This window comes from Corythoichthys intestinalis, chromosome 9 (assembly GCF_030265065.1).
Source record: "Corythoichthys intestinalis isolate RoL2023-P3 chromosome 9, ASM3026506v1, whole genome shotgun sequence".
NCBI classification, from domain to species: Eukaryota; Metazoa; Chordata; class Actinopteri; order Syngnathiformes; family Syngnathidae; genus Corythoichthys; species Corythoichthys intestinalis.
The window spans coordinates 42895626-42922244 of record NC_080403.1 but is presented as its reverse complement, the minus strand read 5'-3'; the positions used below and the strand labels follow the sequence as shown (position 1 = coordinate 42922244).

Sequence of the window (26619 nt, the reverse complement as noted above, 5' to 3'; positions counted from 1 at the left end):
ATGAAAAGGGACTCTATGATAGTTTACCCAGGAAGACCCCACCTCTGACACAGAGACATAAAAAAGCCAAGCTGGAGGTTGCCAAAACTTACCTGAGAAAGCAAAAAACGTTTTGGAAGAATGTTCTCTGGTCAGACGAAACAAAAGTAGAGCTTTTGGGGAAAAGGCATCAACATAGAGTTCACAGGGAAAAAAACAAGGCCTTCAATGAAAAGAACACGGTCCCCACAGTCAAACATGGCGGAGGTTTCCTGATGTTTTGGGGTTGCTTTGCTTTCTCTGGCACTGGACTGCTTGACCGTGTGCATGGCATTATGAAGTCTGAAGACTACCAACAAATTTTGCAGCATAATGTAGGGCACAGTGTTAGAAAGCTGGGTCTCACTCAGAGGTCATGGGTCTTCCAGCAGGACAATGACCCAAAACACACTTTAAAAAGCACTAGAAAATGGTTTAAGAGAAAGCACTGGAGAGATCTAAAAATGGCAGTGTGGAGAAGACACCCTTCAAATTTCAGAGACCTCGAGCAGTTGGCCAAAGAAGAATGGTCTAAAATTCCAGCAGATCATTGTAAGAAACTTATTAATGGATATCGGAAGCGGTTGTTCGCAATTATTTTGTCTAAAGGCTGTGTTACCAAGTATTAGGCTCAGGGTGCCAATACTTTTGTCCGGCCCATTTTTAGAGTTTTGTGTAAAATATAGGGCTGTAAAACGATTAAAATTTTTAATCAAGTTAATCACAGCTTAAAAATTAATTAATCGCAATTCAAACCATCTATAAAATATGCCATATTTTTCTGTAAATTATTGTTGGAATGGAAAGATAAGACACAAGACGGATATATACATTCAACATACTGTAAATAAGTACTGTATTTCTTTATCATAACAATAAATCAACAAGATGGCATTGCCATTAGCATTGTTAAAGCGATCCATGTATAGAAAGACTTGTAGGTCTAAAAACGATAAATGTTAGTACAAGTTATAGAAATTTTATATTAAAACCCCTCTTAATGTTTTCGTTTTAATAAAATTGTAAAAAATTTCAATCAAAAAATAAACTAGTAGCTCGCCATTGTTGGTGTCAATAATTACACATCGCTCATGGTGCTGAAACCCATAAAATCAGTCGCACCTAAGCACCAGCAGAGGGCGACAAAAAAACAACACAAGTAATAAGTGGAAATTACACTGTGCTTTCATTGTAATCTGTTTGAGCGGGGCATGTGCGGTAATTGCGTCAAATATTTTAACGTGATTAATTTTTAAAATTCGCCCGTTAACTTGATAATTTTGACAGCCCTAGTAAAATGATAATGATCTGATTTTTTTTTTTTTTTTTCCATTCTCTTTTGTGTTTTTTCATTGCAAGCGGAATAAATGAAGATATTGCTACCAAAGCATTTGTAATTGCAATCATTTTCTGGGAGAAATTGAGCATTATCTGACAGAATTGCAGGGTTGCCAATACTTTTGGCCAGCAGTGTAAATGCATAGTTGGTAGCACGTACATTGATAAAACTGTATACGCCAACTTGCTACATAGTTTTATCTTGACAACTGAGTGCAATGCTGATATATTGTGCATGGTTAAAGACCACATTTCGAAGCTTTTATTTGCCGCCTGTGTATTATTTGCATGGCCCGCTCCTTTAAACATTTTGCGTAAATGCTGCTGATAAACAGCGACGCAAGCACATTTCCTTGGCGGGGGTAACAAATATGTTCAGTATAACAGACTGCGCAGCCTTTGAACGGCCATGACGTGATTTAGCGGCGCTTAGTGACGTCATGTGTCAACGATTTGCTTGATAGGTGGGGGTTATTCCAAGTGGGACTGCCTTGGGATGCTCATCAGAGGGAACACGCAGTCAGTCGTCGTCCTTCAAGGGGGAGGACTGGATACCTATTGAAAAGAAAAGCTGGATAGAAATACAGCGTCAGGCATCGGAGACGAGTAAGTATATCGAAAGTACTGGAAAAGATGTGTCGAGAGTTCTAATCTTAAAAACTGCCTACTACTCGAATTTTCCAAGAGTGGCAGGGAGAAAAATGACAATTTTTTCCTTTCGAAAACCTTCACTGAAACCATTTTTACATGAGAAAATGTTCATGGCACACCAAAAACATTTCAGTTATGAGACTAGACTGAGACGGAGAACATAAAAAATATTGGCAGTTAGAGTAATTATCAGTTTAATTTCATTATAAATACATTTTACAGTTAAAGCACTGTATACAATTCTTTCGAATTCAAGAACTATATGCGAAATGTTTTTTCTTAAATTTTCCCCCCAACTGAATTCTTGCAAATATATAGGGCGGAAAACACAAACACAAGTTTCTGCTCTTGCACCCCTCTTTAAAATAAACTGTTGTATTTTAAGCCAAAACAACTGTTGTGTTTGACAGACAAATATGTCTATATGCTGTCATAGCAGATTCATGGCGCATTAAGCCCCCAAACTATTTTTAATTTGTCCATTTTACCCTGGAAACCCCCGTTTACATACATCGCGCAACCACTTTTGTTTCAACCACGCCATAAAACGAAGGTAATTAAATTTATTATTCAAAATGTCATTTTTAGCTTAGAATCAATAATTGATGTCAAATATTTTGTTTTTAAAAAAGACTTTAAAAAAATTATACACTCGCATATTTTAAACTTTTAAACAAATTACATCACAATGAAAACAATGGTGTCTGAAAAAAAGTCACAGATATCTTCCACATAACTATCGCTTAATTGTATTTTTTTGTTACGTTCTCATTTTCCCCAGTATTTTAGATGATAAATAATCGATCAACGCAAAGAAAAATTGGGGGGGGGGGGGGGGCTTAAAAGGGTAAATATATGAAAAAGAACATCTCGACCACTCCTTGATGTCTACGATTTCTGCATCGCGACCCTTGTTATATTACCATGTTTCACCCATAAAATCCTCCCAAAATTCCAGCTGTGGCCATTCACCCTTTTGGTTATTGATAGGCTTGCTGTCCTAAATTTGCCAGTTTAAGAAAGTTGTTTCATGGACCAAGACGACAAAAGTCTCCTCTGCTGTTGTACCAAATGTTTTATCTGCTGACAAAGCACAATACCTGTTGGGTTTATGTTTGTTTTAGTTATGTGCTTATTGTTCAGGGGAACACATTGTCAATGATATTGACTTATTGTGATTGACTCAATTATATTTATTTGAAAATATTAATATGGGCACTTTATTTGAAGTCAAAACTGTTCTCGTCTTTGTTTTGTTCATTATAATAATGTTCATGTCATCATGAAAAGTCTGGTTAGGTCAAACGCTAATCTATGCTGAATCCACCACTAGTATTTTTGACCAACAGGTGTTCAAAAACTCAGGTGAATATACATTGAAAAATTATATATATATATTATCGGTTATCGTATCGGTATCGACCTTAAAGAGCAAGAAGTTATCGATATCGGTATCGCTTTCAAAAAATTGATATCGTGCACCCCTAATTTGCATTCACAGAGACTTTTGGAATTTAATAATAAAGCCATTTTTTTTCCAAATTCAAAACTGATATCGCTTAGCTAGCAGGCTATGTGAATTTATGTTCAATTTTCCTCACATTTCAAATTAGTACAAATAATTTTTGCCTTTTGCTGTTTTTTTTTCTTAGGAAAAAGAAATGAAACATTTCATTCTGCTCCGTTTTTGTTTTCATGTCTTAATTCTCTTTTTACTGTTGCATCCTTCAATTACGTACTATTTTCACGGTGTAAAAATGACGCAAATGTTTTTATCTGCGCAGTCCACACTGCCTATAGGTCTGTTATACTTCCTCATATCGAGTGCATGTCAACCTTCCACTGAGCAGACCAGTTTTGTCATTAGATCGAGGACTAGCAGTTGAAAGAAGTGGAATAAAACTTGTAAATTGGGGGCAAAGCAGTCCAAATCCTAGTTTAAAACAGCACTTGCCTTTAGTCAGTGTAGAAAACAGGGCCCTGTGTGTGTTAAGTGTCGCCAAACCCCTGGGGTTCGAGGGAACCCTGGATTGGAGTCATTGGACGTCTAGCGCCGTCAATGGCAGCAAATGAGTTGAGGACACCTGGCACTCGGCACTAAATTAAACAAAGGGTTGTTTGGAAAAAGGAAGCAAGATGGTGTGTTTATATTTTTTTCTTAAAAGCTTTTTCGTTTTTTGGTGGAGTGGTTTCCACCCAAAGCAACAGTAAACAAAATAGGAGGAAATACTACCCCTTTATAATATATTCCTTTGTCCACATCGACTCTGCAGAGGATTTGGTCTCCAATTTTGTGACTGTCACATCAAGACATGAGAGTTTATCAATTTTAGCATGAAAACGGGGCATTATCAGAGCAATTTCTAATTCATTGATTACTCCAAAAGGGAATATTACTGAAAACTGCTGTCAGTTTTTTTCTTTTGCAAAAAACAAAAAATGTCAGTGAAATGTTGGTAATCTGCATGGTGTCGGTCCTTTTGTTTTTGTTCACTGTAGTTGTATTCCTATGTTTACAATTAAAGCGCTTTGAGCGCCTTGAAAGGTGGAAAAGCGCTATATAAGTGTAACACCATTTACCATTTACCAAATATGCTTTCACGAAACTAGTGGCCATTGTATGAAACACACTTGAAGAACAAAGAGAAAATGTCTAGCGAAAAAAGTAGAGAAAATCACAACCAACACAGCTCAGTTTGTCACAAGGATTATATAAAAAATTTTTTATTTACGTTTATGTAAAACAAAATACTTCAGTCAGTTACCTACATTGATTTCAAGTTACTAGGGCTGTCAAAATTATCGCGTTAACAGGTGGTAATTAATTTTTTAAATTAATCACGTTAAAATATTTGACGCATTTAACGCACATACCCCGCTCAAACAGATTAAAATGACAGCACAGTGTCATGTCCACTTGTTACTTGTGTTTTTTGGTGTTTTGTCGCCCTCTGCTGGAGCTTGGGTGTGGCTGATTTTATGGGTTTCAGCACCATGAGTATTGTGTAATTATTTACATCAACAATGGCGAGCTACTAGTTTATTTTTTGATTGAAAATTTTACAAATTTTATTAAAACGAAAACATTAAGAGGAGTTTTAATATAAAATTTCTATAACTTATACTAACATTTATCTTTTAAGAACTACAAGTCTTTCTATCCATGGATCGCTTTAACAGAATGTTAATGCTATCTTGATTTATTGTTATAATAAATAAATACAGTACTTGTGTACAGTATGTTGAATGTATATATCCGTCTTATCTTTCCATTCCAACAATAATTTACAAAAAAATATGGCATATTTTATAGATGGTTTGAATTGTGATTAATTACGATTAATTAATTTTTAAGCTGTGATTAAGTCGATTACAATTTTTAATCGTTTGACAGCCCTAATTTCAACATGTTGTTAGTTTTTGGGTTGCAGGATTTCGTTCCAACCAAATGAGATGAATACCTTTTCACCAATCTGGTGTCTTACAAGTGTAATAAGTTGATTGCAGTCAGGTGCTGCTTGTTTTAGCTGAAACCTCATTGGAACTGTCTGTGCTAGATCTGTTGGAACAAAGACCAGGACCCACTGCGGCGCTTTTTAGAATCTGTTTGACACCCCTGATGTAGGGTGAATTTCAGCTGCTTGTGTGGGCCATATTCAATGATAATTATATGCAGACCAATAAAAACTGGACAGCGGACCGCAATTGGCCCGCGGACCGATGTTTGGAAATCTGTCTGTCGCCATAGCTCATGCTATTTCTTCCTTTCTTCGGCTGTAGATGTCGCCATGGAGGCGAAATCATGCTAGCTTGTTATGACTCGCGAGTAGAAGACGCAGCTGTCATATGCTGCAAGAAGAGTCCTTCGAAGCCTAGCTGTATAAGTGAAGATTAGGTCGTAAAATGTGCATTTCCTTTCCTTTATATGCAAACAAGTAAGGTACCCGTTCGTGTTCCTCTCGTCCTCGTCGCGGGTGCATCGTGCTCCTCGTGTTTGGACTCTGCGTGTTACCGGGGAGACGCTGAGGAAAAAGCCGCACTCAGGAGCAACGTGGTCGATGATTAAAGAGCCCCATTTAGTAGTGTTAAATCACATACACATTGTTTTTACAACCCCGAAGTGAAACGGGAGTCATCTTAAAATCGGACATGGTAAGTTTTTGGCCTTGTTCTGACGCTAGCTAACATGCAACAACCTGTTCCTCCTTTGAAGTACATCGCCCTCATCGATCACACGCTAATTGCTTGACTCTTATAATAACTTTATATTAACGTTTTCGCAATTTGGTGGCTTATAATTAACAGTGAATATTTTTTAAAGTGATTCCGTCCCAGTTACATGCCCGATGTTTAACCTTTTAAAGGTGAACAAGTCGGGGTCAACTAGTAAATATAATCCAGTTAGCTAGCCGCAGCGATTATGGTTCACTTTAGCGAACAAAATGCCGACGAACTGGAGTTTCGGAGTATGTGTGTTTCAGGTGACACGAATTCGGTCGCTTGGTTTACTCTTTCGTTACTTTGGAGTAAGAATACAGGCTGAATGGTTAGCGAGTAACCAGGCCTGCACGTGACGGACTGGCTGAGTTAGCTGTTACACAACTCGAGCTAGGTGATAAGCTAAGTGGCTATCAACGAGAGATGAGCGAGGTTACAATGTGAAATGACAGGGGCCAAAATAATTGCCAGCCGTTAAGTCTGAATTTGGTGTGGGAGCTTTAAATATGTTTGCTGATGAATAAAGCGCCCGGGAGTCATTTAAACACCCGCGCAAATTCGTTTTGGAGACGTTTCAGGGAACTTGACGACAACGCCATGTGCTCCGGCACGCTCCACAAAAGCGGTGCACGACGACTTAAATTTTCTTGAAAAACAAAACAAGCCGAAGGCCGAGCACACAATAGCCCTAGTTGGGCCTCGTCTTGACTCAAATGCCGATTGGGATACAGTCCGGAGTTTTCAATAATCAAATGCTTATTTGGATGACGTGTACACACGAACGGCGTGCGTTTGAATGGTACATTTGATGGGCGGGTTGAACCGGTGCGGAAACCAATGAGGCTCATGCCTGTGTCTGCCTAGTGGTCGTGCAAACAAAACCAGATTATTGGATTTCATGCTCATGAGCCTATATTTTACTAGTCAGCGTGTCTCCTTCGGGTGGACTCGAAATATGGATGTCACTTCTCATAGGGTATTAGCAATTGATTTGGAGCATGCATAGTTGTATTGGTCATATGCAGTGGCGCCCCCAGGGGTGGCCACGGCCACCCCTATAAATTTGTTGGCCACCCCACTGGCCACCCCGCTTGCCAGTATATCGTTAGATTGTTGTAGCATCAGTTATGCATTTCATCCCAAATGCAAATCTGCCAGCACCTGCTTTTCCCCAGTAATTGTTTTGTTTTGTTAAATGTACACCTTATGCCTAATATATACATAATACAATAAAACAGAATTGTTGTGGAACTCAAAATGTTGACTGGACAGTTATGGACTATGCACATTAAATCATTAGTAACATCAAATATTACACAATACACCAAAGTATATCAGTAGCCGTGTCCTCAAGTCTTTCTGATAGTTTTCCTCTGACCTTTTTACTGCAATAATATAATGAAAACCTAAAATTATGGCTTTTAGTTTTGGCCACCCCAAAATTTTAAGTGGCCCCATCTGGCCACCCCTATGAAAAATTTCTGGAGGCGCTACTGGTCATATGGAATGTTATGTAGCTCCACTTTTGTTATGTACTTCCTTAATCTAAGTACATGTACGGTCGATACTTGACATCAGAGATTGTCCTTCTAAAAAAAAATTAACATTGTGATAAAGTTCATTATTTTCTGTAATGTACTGATAAACATTACTTTCATACATTTTAGATTCATTACACACAACTGAAGTAGTTCAAGCCTTTTATGGTGTTAGTATTAATGATTTTGTCAAAAAAGTCAAGAAACACCAAAAATCCCTATCTAAAAAATTTGCATATTTCATCCAACCAATACAAAAAAAAGTGTTTTTAATACAAAAAAAGTCAGCCTTCAATTAATTAAATCAGCTATGCACTAGGCGTGCACGATATCCATTTTTTGAAACCGATACAGATATCGGTAACTTCCTGCTCCTCAAAGCCGATATCGATAACCGATAATAAATCTATAATTTTTTAAATGTATAACCTGAGTTTTTGAACACCTGGAGGTTTAAAAAAAATTGTGGCGGATTCAACATAGATTTGCCTTTGATCTCATCAGATTTTTCATAATGACATGAACAAAACAGTGTGTTTCACTTCAGCAGTGCCCGACAGCCAGCTAAGAATGAATGCACTTCCATAAACCACAAGGCTTGGTCTTTTCTTGCTTTTATGGGAAGACACTCGTCTTAATATTGTGAAAGTACAACAGAAAAATACACATATTCAATATACAACAAACTGCACAATACACTTATATACACAACTATTATATGTATAGCATTGCACACTAGCTTGAGCTACTAAAGCATTGGCTGGCTTCTATAACACAACTTATGAAGTTCTGTACATATGACCCTTCACCACAGAAGTAAACATATTTTGCACATCCATATGTAATAGTAAACATAAAATACTTATATTTCCGAGGCGGAAACGTAACAGAAAGCATTCACGACTGTCAATGCTACAGCTAGACACCGCAATGTGTAAGTGATTGAACCAAACTACTGTAACAAAAAAATAGGTGCATTGAATTATTCTGACCAGCAGCTGGGAGCAATGCCCCGCAAATGGTCAACTGATTTCCCATACTAGTGTGTAAACTGCAAAGCCAGAACAATACCTATTAACGGTCCTATTATAAATGTTATTGGATTTATCGAGATGACATCATAATTCCTATTATCGGACCGATAATTATCGTGCACCAGTACTATGCACTCAATACTTGGTCGGGAATCCTTTTGCAGAAATGACTGCTTCAGTGCGGCGTGGCATGGACGCAATCAGCCTGTGGCACTGCTGAGGTGTTATGGAGGCCCAGAATGCTTCAATAGCGGCCTTAAGCTCATCCACAGTGTTGGGTCTGGTGTTTCTCGAACTTCCTCTTCACAATAACCCACAGATTCTCTTTGGGGTTCAGGTCAGGAGAGTTGGCAGGCCAATTGAACACAGTAATGCCATGGTCAGTAAACCATTTACCAGTGGTTTTGGCACTGTGAGCCGGTGCCAGGTCGTGCTGAAAATGAAATCTTCATCTCCATAAAGCTTTTCAGCAGATGGAAGCATGAAGTGCTCCAACATCTCCTAATAGCTAGCTGCATTGACCCTGCCCTTGATAAAACACAGTAGACCAACACTAGCAGCTGACATGGCACCCCAGACCATCACTGACTGTGGGTACTTGACACTGGACTTCTGGCATTTCCTTCTCCCCAGTCTTCCTCCAAACTCTGGCACCTTGATTTACGAATGACATGCAAAATTTGCTTTCATATAAAAAAAAAATACTTTGGACCACTGAGCAACAGTCCAGTGCTGCTTCTCTGTAGCACAGGTCAGGTGCTTCTGCTGCTGTTTCAGGTTCAAAAGTGGCTTGACCTGGGGAATGCGACCTCTTCTGGTTGTGCAGCGTTTCCTGCCACACTTTTTCCTTCCCACAGACTTCCCACTGAGGTGCCTTGATACAGCACTCTTGGAACGGCCTATTCGCTCAGAAATTTCTTTCTGTGTCTTAGCCTCTTGCTTGATAGTGTCAATGATGGCCTTCTGGACAGCAGTCAGGTCGGCAGTCTTGCCCATGATTGCGGTTTTGAGTAATCAACCAGGCTGGGAGTTTTTAAAAGCCTCAGGAATCTTTTGCAGGGGTTTTGAGTTCATTCGTTGATTTAGATGATTAGGTTAGTAGCTTCTTTAGAGAAACTTTTCATGATATGCTAATTTTTTGGAGACTCCCCCCCCCCCCCCCCCCCCAAATCATCAATACTAAAACAATAAAAGGCTTGAACTTCTTCAGTGGTGTGTAATGAATCTAGAATATATGAAAGTCCAATGTTTATCAGAAGATTACAGAAAATGATTAACTTTATCACAATATCCTAATTTTTTGAGAAGGACCAGTATATGTGTCGGCTGCTTGAAAATCCAGCAGTGCCAGAATGTCAGTGTTTGATCATTTTTTTATATCTCTTATCCAATTTCACATCTCAACTAGTTGGTATGCGCTGTATCCTCACCAGTAAAACGATGCAGTCCAAAAGTAAAATTAGAAGCGTACCGCACATAACGCGTTACCTTTGGACATTAATATTCATGAAGTTAGCAACTGTTGCTCGGGGGTCGAACTTGTGTTTGTCCTTCATGCTAGATGCATGTAAATAGTGTACGGACGAGATGTTTACTGAGCTAAACCTACCAATTATTTCCGAAAATGATGTCCCGGGTGCCGAATTCACTGGTAAAGATTTGGAAGAACATACAAATGTTCAGTTAAAGAGATGGCTTGAGTGTCGAGGGCTGAAAAAGACTAGAAAAAAAGCTGACTTGATCCAGAGGTAGCTTTTTCATCGATACCTTTTTCTTGTGTGCATTGCCTTACGCCACTGACAATGACATTCTCCTGTTTCAACAAGCTATCATTTACTACCATATGCCCTGTCTTTCTTATATATTATATCCTCTAGTTGTCTTGCGTCTCTGACCGTTCTTGGGGGTAATTATTTTATACTGTTATTTTGTGTAGCGATCGCAAATGCTACTCAGTGACAGCCAACGAACACTTTTAATTTTTTCATTAATAACAAATCTTATTCTATAATTTATTTACACTTCCCCCTTACTAAAGCCGTTTCTTTACAACAGAAAAGGTAACAACGGTAGCAGTCAGATACCTTTGTAATATTTTAAGGTCATTCATTGTCAGAAGCAGCACGGCAAAACGCCACGCTAAAAAATAAGTAAAAATATCAAAATGGCTTACCTCTTCGGGGCAGGCTGTGGCAGCCAATGGATCAGCCCCAACAAAATGTTTACTGCATATGAAGGTAAATGGCTTCACTTTGCTGGCGTTAAACTGGTCTTTTGGACGTCCGCACAAGTTGATCCGTTGCACATTTTTTCCTCTGAGTTTTTGGCTTCAGGAAACGTATGAAGAAAACATCCTACATTTGTCGTAATATCTAGTCGTTTCTACAAGTTCCATAGCAGCAGTGTTTACTCGGCATGGTCTTTTTGAAAGATTACCAGCAGAAAACATGCAGTACTAGCATGGGTTGTATACAAGCGTGTTTCTATGTTGACCCTCTTCCGGTTTATGATGGGGACGTCACGCAGCCTTGCGGTCTAAAAATAGCATTTGTGCGGTACGCAATTGTAATGCTTCTGCCACCACTGCCTTCATTAAGAAGGCCATTTGAACATTCATTTGATATCCATCTTATAAAGCATATCTCAACTGGAGTAATAAATATCTTAAACCATCAACATCGAATGTTTTTTGAGTGACTGTTGGAAAACTATCAAACTAGCCATCCTGCATTCCTATCATGTTTGATCACATATGTCATGGTTAATCGCTGAACTCAACCTGTTATTATGTTCAATTTACCTTTATCTTATAATTCACCTAGTCGACTGTAGTTCAAATATCTGTTGTGACTTTCCTTTGTAGTTTGCAGGCTTTTATGCTTTTTCAGTTTTTTTTTTTAATTTGTCATTTTCCCACATTCGTAAAACATTTTCACATTGTGAAAATAGGCTTACATACAAAAACAATAACAGGACTATCATGACTTTATTTGCGCATGTTTGAGCGTTTTCATAAAGGACGGAAAAATACTTTGCAATTCAAGTTAGCATACATAAATTGCATTTATGCTCTTTAGGTGCAGGTAGAACGGTTGAAGGGATATAAGAATCCTCAATTTGTTTGGTATTTCCTTTACGTGGTGTACAGACAGGAAAATAATTTTGGGAATGTCAAACTCTGCTTGTTTAATAATGCAGGTCACCACCAAGGAAACAGTTCTGAACCCCAATGCCAAAGTGTGGCAGGAAATTCCTGCCCTCCAGAATGACATTTCTGAGGGGACAGACAACTCCTCTTGGCTGCAGACCTACCCTCACAACTCTGACATGACTGAAGGTATGAGCTTTTGTCTTGTCACAGGCATCTTTTGAGTCCTGCCATAGAAGGGTTAGGGCTTATTTTGTTTAGTTTTAACAATAAAGGAAATATATATCTTATATATTAATTTTGATATCCTCTCTTCCATTTCTTCTCTTAGAATACCCTGATGTTCTCGCTCCTGGGGGAAAGGGATGCGACTCTGACATGCCCAACAACACTGATTATTCCTGTGTGCCCACAGAGTGCATTGTGAATGATATTGACCAATTTGATGTAGGGTTTTTAGCCCCAAACCCTAAAACTGAGGCAACTGTTGAAGTCATACAAGAACAACCGATGTCTCAGAGTCAAAGAGAAACTTTAAAGAAAAAACTAGAGTTCTGCTTTTCAAGGTGTGTTGTGTTAACCGCTTAAAGATTAAATTAATGTATTTCCCCTGCCATATTGAACTAGGATCTTATTTGGAAACATGTTTTCCAGAGAGAACCTGGCAAATGACCAGTACTTGATATCGGAGATGGACAGTGAGCAATTTGTGCCAATATGGACCATAGCGTGCATGGAGGACATCAAAGCCCTCACTACTGACATGGATCTCATTGTGGATGTACTGAGAGGTACCAGATACACATTATAACCCAAGGGCGTAGGTTTGCATAGGGACGGTAGGGACATAACACTACCAACTTTTCAGGATGCTCAAATTATCCCCACCAACTTTTTAAGCAACCATATAATGATTTCAGTTATATAGGTCATTTAGATTGTCTTCCTATATGTTGTCAGGATAGAAGTGATCCTACCATTAAGTGAATTACAGTACTTTCATTATATTCAGACTTACACTGACCCCTTTTCGCTCGATGGATGTGCCAGTCCATTTTTTCCCCTCAAACGCACGTTTGATTGGCTGATGACTTGAAACCCCCCCCCCCCCCCCCCCTCACCGCACACGCACCCATTCACAGCCCGACAGAAATACAACATGCCGCCTCCCCCGCCTTCTTCAAAGACGAGGGGTATTAGAAGTTTTTTTTCCATCAGCAGCAGCCACTGTAAGTAAGGTAAAAAGACGTCAATGTTGTGGAGGTGGAGAACACTTCACTAATTTTGATACTGCTACAGTGCTTCAAGTCGATTTTACTCACTGAGATTTATTGAAATAAGAAAAAACAGCTAGCTGAAAATAAGCTTAACAGACCTATTTTAAGCAAAAAGTTGTCTATTTAATCTTAAAAGAAAAACTTGTTTGTCAGAAATGTTATTAAAGAATATTGTTCAAAACGTTATTTGAAAGATTTTTTTTCTTGATTTAGGTGAAAAATGACCAACTTTTAGATGTATGGGCTCAATACAAACAAATAGTAATACTTACTTAAAGTGGAAGAATCTGACACATTAATCTTTTAACTTACCTTTACCACTCAAAAAAGATGGAGAAAATTATTTGACTAGATTTAACAAAAATGATCAGATTTAGACATTATAATTAAATTTGCAGTGTGAAAGTTAGTATAGGTCAATACAGATTTATTTTGCATTAAACATTTAGCCTATCAATTAATTAGTTCATATTGGTGAGAAATGTAGCCCTGACCACCATTCACCAAATATGTTTGGTCTTATTAATGTCCCGTCCTCAGCAAAAAGTGTACATGCAGGTTATGCTGTTATATCGTCCCTACCAATATTAAGACCAAACCTACGCCCTTGTTATAACCTACGGAAGTGTGGGGGGAGGTTCTTTAAAAACTTTTTGTGTCATTACAAATATAGAGCTTTCTTTTAATTCAATTAGTGGATGTTTTGTAGACTAGAAAAGGGTAACTTAAACATTGTAATCCTCAGCTTTCTAATGATAACCTGAAAGGCAGATAACTGATTGCTGAACAATGTTCAACAGTGAATGTTGAGATGAGGTTTGATTTCATTTGTCTCTGACAGAATCGCCGTTGGTTCAAGTTGATGAAGCTGGAGAGAAAGTTCGTCCCAATCACAGTCGCTCCATAATTATCCTGCGAGAGGTGCCAGAGACTACACCAGTAGCGGTAAATGGCATTGCAAATAAAATACAATCGTTTACTTTCACACTTTTTATGTTATTAAACTACAGTATATAGATATACCCGCCTGTGAAGATCAAGTTAATTGTGAATTTTCACTCACAAAGGACTCACACAATTACTGGGTTCTAGATCACAGAGCTGATTTGTGTACACTCTACCCCTCCCAATCACTTAGCTTATAGACTTCCCCACCCCCCTCTTCTTCTTTCCCGGGTAACGGAAATACATCTAGCGGACGATAGCACCAACATATTAATAGCTAGTGTAGGCGTTCAATGTATTTTTTGTTGTTGTGTTTTTTTGTTTTTGTTTTTTTTTTTTTCTTGTGTTTCTTCTGTCCCCCCCATAACCCCTTTTTGGTTGCTGTTTTGTCATTATAAACGAGATATGTTGAATGATCACAATGGGAGTAAGTCATATTCTCAATGTGAAACATTAAAACTGTTCAGACCAACCGGACACTTAGACTTCCATTCTCCGTGTCAAACAGCTGAACAGGACAGGTTAAAAAAAAAAAAAAAAAGAAGTTAATTGTGAATTTTAATTGTAATTGCTTGTTGGTGAGAATGCAAACAGAGCTGAATAACATGTTTTACAACTGTTACAGGAGGTGGAAGGACTTTTTAAAAGTGAACAATGCCCGAATGTGTTAAGTGCTGAATTTGCACACAACAGCAACTGGTACATTACTTTTCAGTCCGATATGGATGCACTTAAGGTATGTCGTTTGTATTATATTTCCTTTTTTTTTTTTTAACCCCTTGATCAAGTTATCTGGTTTGCAAAACAGTTTATGTAGACAATGCACACAATGTTATTTTTCAAGCTATATTTGTTAGTCCTTTTACTTGCCGCTAGAAACAACTGTATATTCATTTATGTGTCTGACTGGATCAAATTTAAAGTCTTTGCCCTGAATGGCCATTGGTGAGTGAGTGTGTTGGTGGGCAAGTGCTAATATTAACATCCCGCGGAGCAATTGGCGTGTGGGTTTTTATGAAGCACAAAGTGGACAGGTACTTGCATACAGTAGTATGAAAAAGTTGGGGAATCTCTGACAATTTCTCGTATTTTGATTTATGAATGATTGGGACGAAGGGAAGATGTACAGTTTGCATCTAAGCAAAATTACACCGGTACAAAAATGTAGGCACTCTTAACAGAAAAACTGAATCAAAATTTGAGTAGTGCCGCAACGATTAATCGATTAACTCGAGTATTCGATTAGAAAAAAATGATTCGAATTCAATTTTGCTGCTTCGAGTATTCGTTTAATTAAAGTGGCGTTGTAATGGTTAATTTTGAAAGTGTGTGTATTTAGTTTTATTGATTTGGGTGGATACACTGCCCTCTAGTCTGCCTTATTTCACATGGGTGAATCCAGCTGCTCCATGTTAAGACCAACATAAGCCAAGTTTTTGTTTGAGCTAATGTTTTTTAATGCATTTGTTATTTAGTTCATAGGTATATTTAGCGTGTGTCCGAACCATTTGTTAAGAGCAATGTTTTAAAAAAAAAAAAAGAAACGTTAGCGTTTCATAGCATTTAAGCTAGCAGACTTTTGCTATGTAAGTTAGTCAATTGTTCTTTTGTTGTGCATAGATCCTTATTTTTATTTTTTATTTTTTAATACAGCTTGAGGCTCAGCTCAGCCATTTTAATTTTTCATGTTACTTATCCGATTACTCGATTATTCAAAATAATTAGTTCATGGATTAATCGACTACTAAAATAATCGATAGCTGCAGCCCTAATATTTAGTAGATCTTCCTTGGGTTGTGGTTGCTATAACAGAAAGACCAACTTTTTTCTCCATCTATATCAGTGGTTCCTAACCTTGCCAAAGGTACCGAACCCCACAAGTTTCACAGGTGGATTCACTGTACCCCTTCGGAATTGGATAATAAAGCATTTTTTTTCAAATTCAAAACCAATATATCTAAGTTACCAAGTTAATAATTTAGTAAATTCACATTCAAAATTCTTCTCATTTTGACTACGTGTTTTATAAACAGGTCAAAATTTGAGACCATGCTGCCAATTGGTCTGTTGTATTCACTCTTGCCAAGTGAGTCAACCTTCCACTGAGCAAACCATTTCCTCCGCCCACCAGATCTAGGACTAACAGTTAAAAGAAATGGATTAAGAATGTAAATTAGGAGCAAAGCAGTCCAAAACCTGTTCTAAAAAGTCACTTTGCCTAGATTTAACCAGCATCCGAAAATAGGGCGCTGCATTTCTTTACCTTCGCCGAACCCCTTAGACTTACTCACCGAACCCCAGGGGTTCGATCGAACCCAGGTTAAGAATCACTGTTTTAGACAATTCCTCCATACAAAACATCTGCAGTTAAGTTGGGTGGTTTCCAAGCATGGACAGCTCGCTCTAGTCCAGAATATTCCATAGATTTTCAATGATATTCACTGTGACAGCCCTCCCAAAGAATGTACTGTAATTGCTCCTCTCTATGAATACAAGAGTAGATTTTAAGTAATGTTGATGGTATATTCTTTCCCTCAGGCTTACAGATATCTACGAGAGGAAGTGAAAATATTTCAGGGAAAGCCAATCATGGTAAGGTCAGATCATTACTTGATGAGCAAATGCAACTTGTTGCTTTTGGAAAAGTGTTTAGAAAGTGTTGTGTATTGGTAGTTAGGGGGACTGCATCCCATTACAGATTTTTTTTTTTTTTTTTTTTTTAATCCCTCTTAAATGCTATCATGACCCCCAGTGATGATCAGTATCGCGCTTGGAAGGACCCAGATGCACTGAAACTGGCTGTGGAGGAGCTTTGCTTTTCTGTATTTCACCCCCCCCCCCCCCCCACCCTCTTTTTTTCCTGTTCTCATCTTCATTCTCATTCTTCTCCTACTATTATTACCCTTATCCCCCTTCCATCCACTCTACTAGTCAGAGCAGTGTTTTATGGCCTCATGACCGTGAGATTATGAGATCTGAGGGGACAAGGGTGATAGTTAGAATGTTGTCAAAGCTGGAGGTGCTCAGGTTTCAAGACATTAAAATTCAAGTCTCATAACTGTTTTGTCCTTCCAGGCCCGCATCAAGGCAATAAACACATTCTTTAGTAAGCCAGGCTTCAGCAGTGTGGACCCCAGTGTGTACAACCAGCCAACCCAGCCCCCGGTTGCTTATGGCTCCCCTTTATACATGCAGCAGGTGTACAGTGCTCAGCAGCAATACCCCGTCTATCCAGCTCTGGCCCAACCCTGGAATGCTACATCAATACCTTACTTTGAAACACCTCTGGTGAGTGCATTTATAAGATTAATTTACTCGTCTTTTTTGTCTTTTATTCAAGCCATAAAAAGGTGAACACATTGTTGACATGCAACAAAGCTTCTGGGAGAATGTCCTGTGTAGATTGTCACCTAGTCTTGGACAACTAGTAAAGTTTGATTAATATTACACTGCATTTTTACATCATAGCATATGATGAATAAAAGTTCTGAAGAGACGTGAAATGGGTGCAGCTATCATGTCCAGTAGCCTTCTTTACTTTTGCAACGATTATTGATCAACTCTGTGACAATTAATACTGTGATTTGAATTGTCTTCCACTCTACTAATGTGGCATACAGGCACCATTCCCAAACAATGGATTCATGACTGCTTACAACAGCGTGGGGAACTTTAAATCGAATTCAAACTCTAATCCAGCTGTGGGCAGGAACCGGTAGGTAACATTCATTAAAAAAGGCTGTGTATGAACAATGAAGATTTTGGGGGGAGGTGGGGGTTTGATTTGTTAAATGATGCAAGTATAGTTGATAAATCGATGGAGATAGTGATATTTTTGCGTCATGGATACATCCGAATCATGAAACCTTTGTCAGCGTGGCTAAACAGTATAGAAATGACCACTGGCACTAGTCACAGAAAACCTTTGGGCCATTTCAGATGGAGATAAAATTTTTAATGGTGTCGCTAGTACAAACAGTCATTGTTGTAGGCATGTGCCGGTATGAGATTCTGAATGTGTGATAACCTTAAGCAAAAATATCACGGTTTCATGGTAGCAATTAACAGCTCTAAAATGTGTTACTTTGAGATATCTGGGTTAAAAAAAAACAACAACCCTTTTTTCCATTGATCAGGATTTTTTAGTTTTCAAAACATATTAGCAAATTGGAACATAACTATAATGTGGGATAAAATAAATTAAAACAAAATTAAAAAATAACATTCTAAATAAGATTAAAATAAATGTAGTCCTTTTAGGTGAACGTTAACCTCACAGCCACGGCTCAACATAATCATCAGAACAAAAATAATTGAATTATTTTCCATAAAAAGCTTGTGTTTATGACTCATATCATGCTTACATTATACATACCCTCTCTTTCTCAACACACAGTTGCCACAGAGAAAAAAAAAAAAAAAAACGCTAGACACACTAAACACGCTGGAGTTAACTCTCGTAGCTGGTGGGAAACGTTCATGATAGTGTTTACTAGAGGTGTACAAAATTTCCGATTCTTAGATTATTCGCGATTCGGCCGTGGAAGATTCGAGAACGATTCACAAACATCCAAATTCCGATTATTGAAATATGCCAAGTAAAGCGGAAGTACAACACACTCAGCGCGCCGCGCGGTCAATGAGAAACGGAGCGAGAGTAGCTAAACATCATGGTTCTCATTACCCGGCCCCTCGGGTAATGCCAATGCTCAACTCACAGCTCTAGCTCAACTCATGCCACGAGATAAAAAAACACAACAACATACCGGACTGCTGCCGAAAAGCTGCTACAAAGTACATCCACATAATGTTACGGTAGATATCATTTATATAGGACTAGATGCAATATGGATTCGGTAGCGTTAGCAGCTCACCTACAAAAAGCTAGATGCGGCCGTTAGTAAGCGGCCGCCATCTTAAAGCAGTACACCTCCCTGCAAGGCTGTTGTAGCGAACCTTCCAAGCAAACCTAATTAACTTTTTATCTAAAATACTCCTAAATCGGTAAAATATTGACTTGAATCTATCTTTAAAATAGTTTTAAAACTTTCACATGTCGAAAGTAGACAAAAGGGAAATTATGGAACAACGGGAGCAATTTTAACAACTTTAACGGTTGATTCACAACATTAAATTAAGTGAATGTAGTTTAAAGCTGCTGATACAGAATGGGGACTGGAGTTTTTTATTTACTGTTATTTTTGTATATTTCTTTACTGCTATATGTTAACTTGATACTGAAATAGTAGTTTGGTTTAGCCTGAAAGTATTTTTGAACAATTTTGGAACTAATGTACAAAACATAAAAAAAAAATAAAAATAAAAGAGGGGGGTGCATCAATAATCGTTTTATAATCGAATCTGAGCCTCTGAATCGTAATCGAATCGTTAGGTGCCCAAAGATTCCCAGCTCTAGTGTTTACTGACCTTTAATTTTGTATAAATGCGAAATCATATTGGAAGTATTGCCTCTTCAGCAGCCACCCTCCACAAAAATGTTTTACATGTCGGTTGACCCTCCTCTAAGCTGTGGCCGTCTGTAGCCGAAGTATTCCCTTACCAGCGATTTCATTTTCTTGAATGGGGGGAAAAGTTCAGGGGTTTCACCTCCTCCAACCATCTTGTAGTACAGCTGACTCACTGACACTGAGCAACAACCAGTGGGGGAGGGTTGAGCCTTGCAGCTGCAAGCGAAGGATTTCTCCCTGCATTTATGCTGCATAAAAAATGGCTAATACCTTAGGGACGGTATGATGGAAAATTTTGGCGGTTTTGAAACCATGACTTTTTCATACCACGGTATACTTTGAAACCGGTTATCGGCACATGCCTAGTTGTATCATACCTTGCACATTCATGACGTAATGAACCACCGTCTTGTGTTCCTTTTTTTTTTTTTGTCTGATGACACCTGAATCCGCTTATTGTTGGTGCTGAAAAGTTTGGGTTACTTCAATCATTTTATTAAATCTGAAAATCCTGTTATCACGCTTTCATCTCATTTGCATAAATTGATAGTGACATACAATTTAGTAACAAATCTGGAGCATCACTTCGCAATGCTCTCTGTTCTCTGCAAGACCCGTCAACCAAGGGCGTAGGTTTGGTCTCAACATTGGTAGGGACAATACATATAACAGCATAACCTGCATGTACACTTTTTGCTCGGGATGGGGCATTAATAAGACCTGAAAGATTGGGTGAATGGGGGTCAGGGCTACATTTCTCACGAATATGAACCTAATTAATTGATATGCTAAATCAGGGGTGTTCATTCGATCGCAACGCTAGTGTGGGTAGCTCGCGGCATCCCAATTTTTTTCCCATGTACATGGTTGATTATGAATGTTTTGTGCATGTTGTGTGAGCAACATATGAGGTTGTGCAGCTCCCACCTCTCTGTTTTTCTGGTTCTATAGTTTCCAGCAGAGTGCACTACATTTCTCACACTTTAATAAACGTCAACAGTAGAAAAAACAAACAGACGGACATTTCTCTCTAAGCAGCTTTCTACTCAAGTTTTGCAGGTTAGCAAATTCACACAGTTTAATGTTATGCTAACTCTAATGCAGGTTGGACTTCCAATAGCAAAATTTGTAGTGTGTTCACCACCACCACTACATTGACATCTTTTTACATTACTTACAGTGGCTGCTACTGCTGTTGGCTGAAAAGAAAACAAACTTATAATCTCCCTCCTCTTCGAAGGGGGCGGCATGTTGTCGACATGTATTTCTGTCAGAGTGTGCCTGCGTGTGTGTGTGTGTGTCGGGGGTGGGTAAAGTCATCAACTAATCAAATGTGCGTCTGGGGGAGGGGGGGTTGAACCGGCACCTTCAGCCAGTGAAAAGAGGTGAATGTAAGTTTGAACATAATGAAAATAATTCACTAAATAATGGTAGGGTCGATTCTATCCTTACAACATATGGGAAGACTAAGTTATTTGTATAACTGAACTCATTCACACACAATCACAATCACAGGGTGATTAAAAAAGAATGTCCTGAAACCATTGCGGTATATTACAAAAAAATAGCTAGCTGGACACCAGTATTGTATGTTACTTCAAGTTTTTATTTCATGCTTTACTAGTGCTCAATGTTCACCAGCAGCGGCACGGACAACATCAAGCTGATATGACTTTTAATTTGTTAAAATTAATTTTTAATTTTAATTAATTAATCAATTAATTTAATTAATAAATAAATTTATTAATAATACAGTCTATTTCAATGATTTTAAAATGAACAATGCGTGATGATTTTGGCACATTTTTTGAATCACCCTGTATAATGCATATAAGGTTGGTGGGGACAATTTGAGCATCCTGAAAAGTTGGTGGTGTTATGTCCCTACCATCCCTATGCAAACCTACGGCCTTGGCTTCAACCCTTATCCCATTTACCACTTATGTCTTCTTGTTATTTTCCCTCTTGTGTGTATGTATGTATAGCATTTTGAGTTGCTGTTATGAAATGGGTGCTTCCTGTGTTCTTAGGAATCATTTGAAGGGATACTTTCGGCCTGGTGACACACTCGTATCCCCTCCAGTGGCTCCCCCACCCCTAATGGATGGCTTGTTGAGGCCCTTGACCTCACAGCCCCTTCAGACACCATCAACTTTGATTACCACTGCTTCAGTCAACCTTTCCTCACTACGCCCTAAAACCAGTTCTTTGAAGGACAATATGCCAAGTGCCGATCTGAACGGTGATCTACGAGCTAGGTTTGTAAATCTAATTCTGTTAATTCACTTTGAGATTTTAAAATGGCATTGTACACTTTTTGTTACGTCACGTCCTATCTTCCAAATTAGGGGAAAACAATAGAGCATGTGGTTTGTATTTCAGAAAGAGTAACAACTACAGGGGCATGAGAAAGAAAAGAGAGGATGACCATACCACGGTCAGAAATGTTGAGTTGTTATGAATACTCAGAACACCGGTTATATTTCGTATGCACTCAAAATGTGATCATTTACCTACATTTATACAGCAGAAGCCCACTCCTGTGACAGAAGTCGATGTGCCGCCTCCACCAAAGTTTGACCTGGCAGCTTCCAATTTCCCTCCATTGCCAGGATGTGTAGTTAGCGTAACGGAAGACAAGACACCAGAGATGCGTTTGTCTGATGTTGTACGCGGTCTAAAAGTGACCAATAAAGTAAGTCACATATAAGCTCTCTGATAACAAACTTCTACCTCTAGACTTATGTCAACCTTGCATGTATTCTTCTAAGGTTGCATGCAACAAGGTTAATGAACATAAACCTTCAAACATCTCAGAGCCTCCAGTTCCAAGTCCTGTTAGTTCAGATGTGACGCCTAGTGCAGGTGTGACACAGAAACCTGCCCAGCCTGTTACAAGGTACCATTTTCCACATGGCCAAGTTTTGAAATTGAAAGTAGTAATTACAAACGACTTTACTGCAATTCCTTGTGTTTTAGCTTGACTTCCCTGGTCAAAGAGGTGGAGGAGACAAATATTAACATAACAAATGAAATAGTGTCATCCATCAAGGCTGTTAGTCCAACAGAGCAGGCTCCTCCCCTTTGTAGTCATGCCATCTCCGAAGAAGCATTTCCTCCATTTCACAGCTCCGAAGAGGTAAGTCCCCACCTTTTACTTGGCTTATTGTAATTTCAGCCCCCACTAATTGATGTCGTATTCTTCAAACAATTCTGAACGGCAGTGTTTTTAAAAAAAAAGGTACAGTGCAAGTCTCGGCACTATTTATCATTGATTAATGCATTATTGTCCTTTGTACGTCTCAGGAGCCAAAAAAGCTCAGCTATGCTGAAGTGTGCCAACGGCTGGCTAAGGATGGACCATCAGCACAGACACCTACCCCAGTTCCCCCGCCGTCTTCGGCTGTTCAGCCCCTTCAAGAGCTCAAGGTTAACAGAGGGGAGGATCCAAGAGCCAGTAACAGGCACGCAACAGATATATCAGACAAACATGGGGACAACTGCCTTCCTCGTCAAGCCTCGCACACTTATTACGGCTTTAACCGTACTGCCCGAAGTGGAGGTGCAGGGTTAAAGATTTGGGACCATCCCAGAAACACTGGGGGAAGCAAAACTTTTTCCCCTCCGCGAGGAATCAGGAGGAGTGGCAAGGAACAGAACATTCCTCCAAGGTCACCAAAATAACTGAACAATCTTTAAAACTTGATAAACTGAGACACGTGTCAATATTTAATGTATAAATATATATTTAAAAATGACTGTAAACAGGAATATGTTAGGTTTAAGCTGCTTCGGACAGAAATGTATCACGGCTTGTGCGAGTCAGGTTTTAGTTCTCCGTGGTGTATTAGTTCTGCTCAGTTCTTGAGTTATCACAGTCTGCAACATGAGTACTTTAATAGGTCCCTACTCATTTTTGTTGCGCAAGTAGCGAGGATCAGTGGCTTTGCAGCTGAGGCAACGGTGAATTCAAATAGAAAATTGTTTGAGCTACAGACTTGAAGTTGTAGTTGAAGTTGCTGCTGGAAGGTTACAATTATTTGTCATATGGTTACAATTAGGGCTGCAGCTATCGATTATTTTAGTAGTCGATTAATCGATGAACTAGTTAGTTCGAATAACCGAGTAATCGGATAAGGAACATAAAAAATTAAAATACCTTAGTTGAGCCTCAAACAGTATAGAAAATAAGAATCTAGTTACAACAAAAGAACAATTGACTAACTTGCATAGTAAAACTCCGCTTGCTTAAGTGCTATAAAATACTTTTTTTTTTTTTTAATTTATACAATGCTCTAAACAAATGGTTCAGACACATATTCCTACAAAAATTGGCTAAATATACCTTTAAAATTACGATAGCATGAACAAAAACATTAGCTCAAACAAAAACTCAGCTTATGTTGGTCTTAACAGGGAGCAAATGGATTCAGCCATGTGAATGAGGCAGACTACAGGGCAGTGTATCCACCCAAATCAATAAAACTAAAGGCAAACACTTTCAAAACACACCATTACAACGCCACTTTAATTAAACGAATACTCGAAGCAGCAAAATTTAATTTGAATATTTTTTTCTAATCGAATACTCGAGTTAATCGATTAATCGTTGCAGCACTAGTTACAATCATGGTAAAAGTCTCGGCCTTTTGCGGGTTTCTTTGACTGCACACTGGTTTCCATTTATGGAGCGAAACTGTTGCAGTTAATCTCATGGCGAGGTTCTGTCGTGAACGGTAAATTAGTAACGTTTTTGCCCACCTCAGGTGTTGTCTTTGCGCTGAGCAATCTTGCAATGCTGGCTTGGAGTTTCAATAGCATCTTTGTATCAATTTTAAAACAAATGGAACTCTTATGAGTGATCTGTTAATTGGTGATTTGCAAGCTATCACATATATATATATTTTTAAAAGTAGTTCATGTGACGAAGACAACTTTTAAGCGGTCAGTAAGTTGTTGCAATACACTGGAACAGTGTTGTTTTCGTCAACGATGACTATAACGAAAATATTTCATCGACGACCAATTTTTTCATGACAATGACGCGATGATAAGCTAAAAATGTGTCTCGGGAGACTAAAACATAACGACAGAATTGTCAGTTTTCATCTGACGAGATGAGAACGAAACAGAAATGCGCCATAGTTTCCGTCACGTGTGACGTGTATTTAGCCTGCATTGTAGAGTGTCTTGTTGTGTCACTCATGTGACGTGCTGGGACCGCCCCAACTCAACCACTTGTGTCCTTTCCAGTCTCTTCATTGCTTGTTTTGAGACACACACTGTATGATTTGTCTTCCTATCTTGGCAAGACAGAATATGCTTCGTTGCTTTAACCTTTAAAGGTCTGTGCTGAGTGATCATCAGATACTCAATGTAACTCGTAGCGTTAGCATGGCATTCACGTTCCCGTTAGAATTAGGCTATTGCTAACTGCCAGCGTCCTCTTCAACTCTCAGACAACTTTTTTTACATACAGTTCGTGGTGTCCAAGTGGGTGTAATTAATTGAAAATATAATGTACTGTTTTCCTGCTGAGTGTGTATCATCACATGATAGATTTGTAGATGCTACAATATTTGCTCGTCTGTCAATGTTCGTTCGAAATAATTGTAACCTTGTTTTTATTTTTGGAGTGAAACTTTCTAATTTCAGACGAAACTATTGCATAAACGTGGACTAAAACTAGACGAAATCAGTCTTGGGTTTTCGTCAACAAAAACTGGATGAAGACACATTTGAAATGACTAAAATAGGACTAAGACTAATAAGTAATATGGTGCATAATACTAAGACGAAAATTAAAAGGGCTGCCAAAAACAACACTGCACTGGAAGATGACATTTCCGCATTAAGGTTAAATGGAGAATGAGTAATGAATTGGGGATTAGCACATAGGCAAGCATTCATATTTCCCCCATTAGTCAGCAATACTGTGGAAATCCTGTAATGTACTGTACGTGAAAGTGAGTTAAGCTTACCAAATTTATGTAGTATTTATCTTAGTCGCACTTAAAAGGGTAAGACGACAACTACATGTTCATATCAATGGAGAGAATCATGAACAATAAATTGAAAAAACAATTTAATTTTTGGGATGTGTTTTAGTGGAGAATATAAATGAAATCCAGTATTTCCCAGAAATGATCACCCAAGTGGGGGCAGACTTTTTATCGATGCCAGTACTATTTTTAGCTACCAGTAATCAAATGTTGGTGGCCCAGATTTCCCGTCCTTCTCTGTGATGTCAGTAGTACCAATTTTTTTCATTCGAGAATACAACAGTGGTAAGTTCTTAGAATTCATCATTCAGATGAGTCTCAAAACTTTTGATCAAGGGTGTAAAAAAATTCTCCACGTGAGTCACAATTTAAATAGTTGTTTTACACATTGATTTTGTGTGAATAACACACAAAAGTAACAAATATTGGATGCTTAGTTGTAATCTTTATCCATATTAGTCTATCAGTGGTTATGTGCATACAGCTGTCACAGCTATGGCTGCGCTTATAAGCTTTGTTCCTGCTTGTGTTGAACTATTATCATCGGTCTAAGAAATTTTTGATTGCATACTTAAATACTTCAAGCAACACTCTTTCACATTTATGTAATTAATAGGTGTTGTCTTTCAATAACTTTTCTTTTTTATTTTTTTTTTTATTTTTTTTTTTATACACTGTATGACAAACCGGTTTGTGCGTCCAAATCTTTACTTATGCTTAAGACCACAAGTATTGTACCCTGGAATTGAATGTTTGGAACATAGTGTGACCCAATACATGGACTAATATGAAAGCTGCATTATGAATGAAATGAGTATTCATAGAACATGGATTGCGTAGTATACGTAAATGTAATATGTAAATATGGATGTATTTGGCTGTCGAATGAATGTTGTTAATAGTATACCACTGTTTGGTTTTGTCATGTTTGTATTAGTTAATGCAGCTTATTTTCTGGCGGCAGGGGGGGCAGTTTATTTTT

At 38.4% G+C, this 26619-nt stretch overlaps 1 protein-coding gene across 3 annotated transcripts; it reads left to right on the top strand.

Moving 5' to 3' along the window:
* Window positions 1-1804: 1804 nt before the first annotated feature.
* Window positions 1805-23919, top strand: larp4ab (La ribonucleoprotein 4Ab). Of its 3 annotated transcripts, none has more exons than XM_057846750.1 (15): window positions 1805-1962; window positions 11996-12134; window positions 12277-12511; window positions 12600-12736; window positions 14064-14167; window positions 14793-14903; window positions 16706-16759; window positions 17243-17455; window positions 17788-17882; window positions 21666-21893; window positions 22018-22072; window positions 22163-22330; window positions 22407-22534; window positions 22615-22774; window positions 22942-23919. In XM_057846750.1, exons 2-15 carry the CDS (start codon window positions 12125-12127, stop codon window positions 23317-23319), a joined length of 2076 nt encoding a protein of 691 aa, XP_057702733.1. In that variant the 5' UTR covers window positions 1805-1962; window positions 11996-12124; the 3' UTR covers window positions 23320-23919. The 3 variants fall into 3 exon arrangements, with proteins under 3 accessions (XP_057702733.1, XP_057702732.1, XP_057702731.1); XM_057846749.1 differs by lacking the exon at window positions 1805-1962 and adding an exon at window positions 5773-6159 and having other exon boundaries at window positions 22166-22330; XM_057846748.1 differs by lacking the exon at window positions 1805-1962 and adding an exon at window positions 5774-6159.
* The last annotated feature ends 2700 nt before the right edge of the window (window positions 23920-26619 follow it).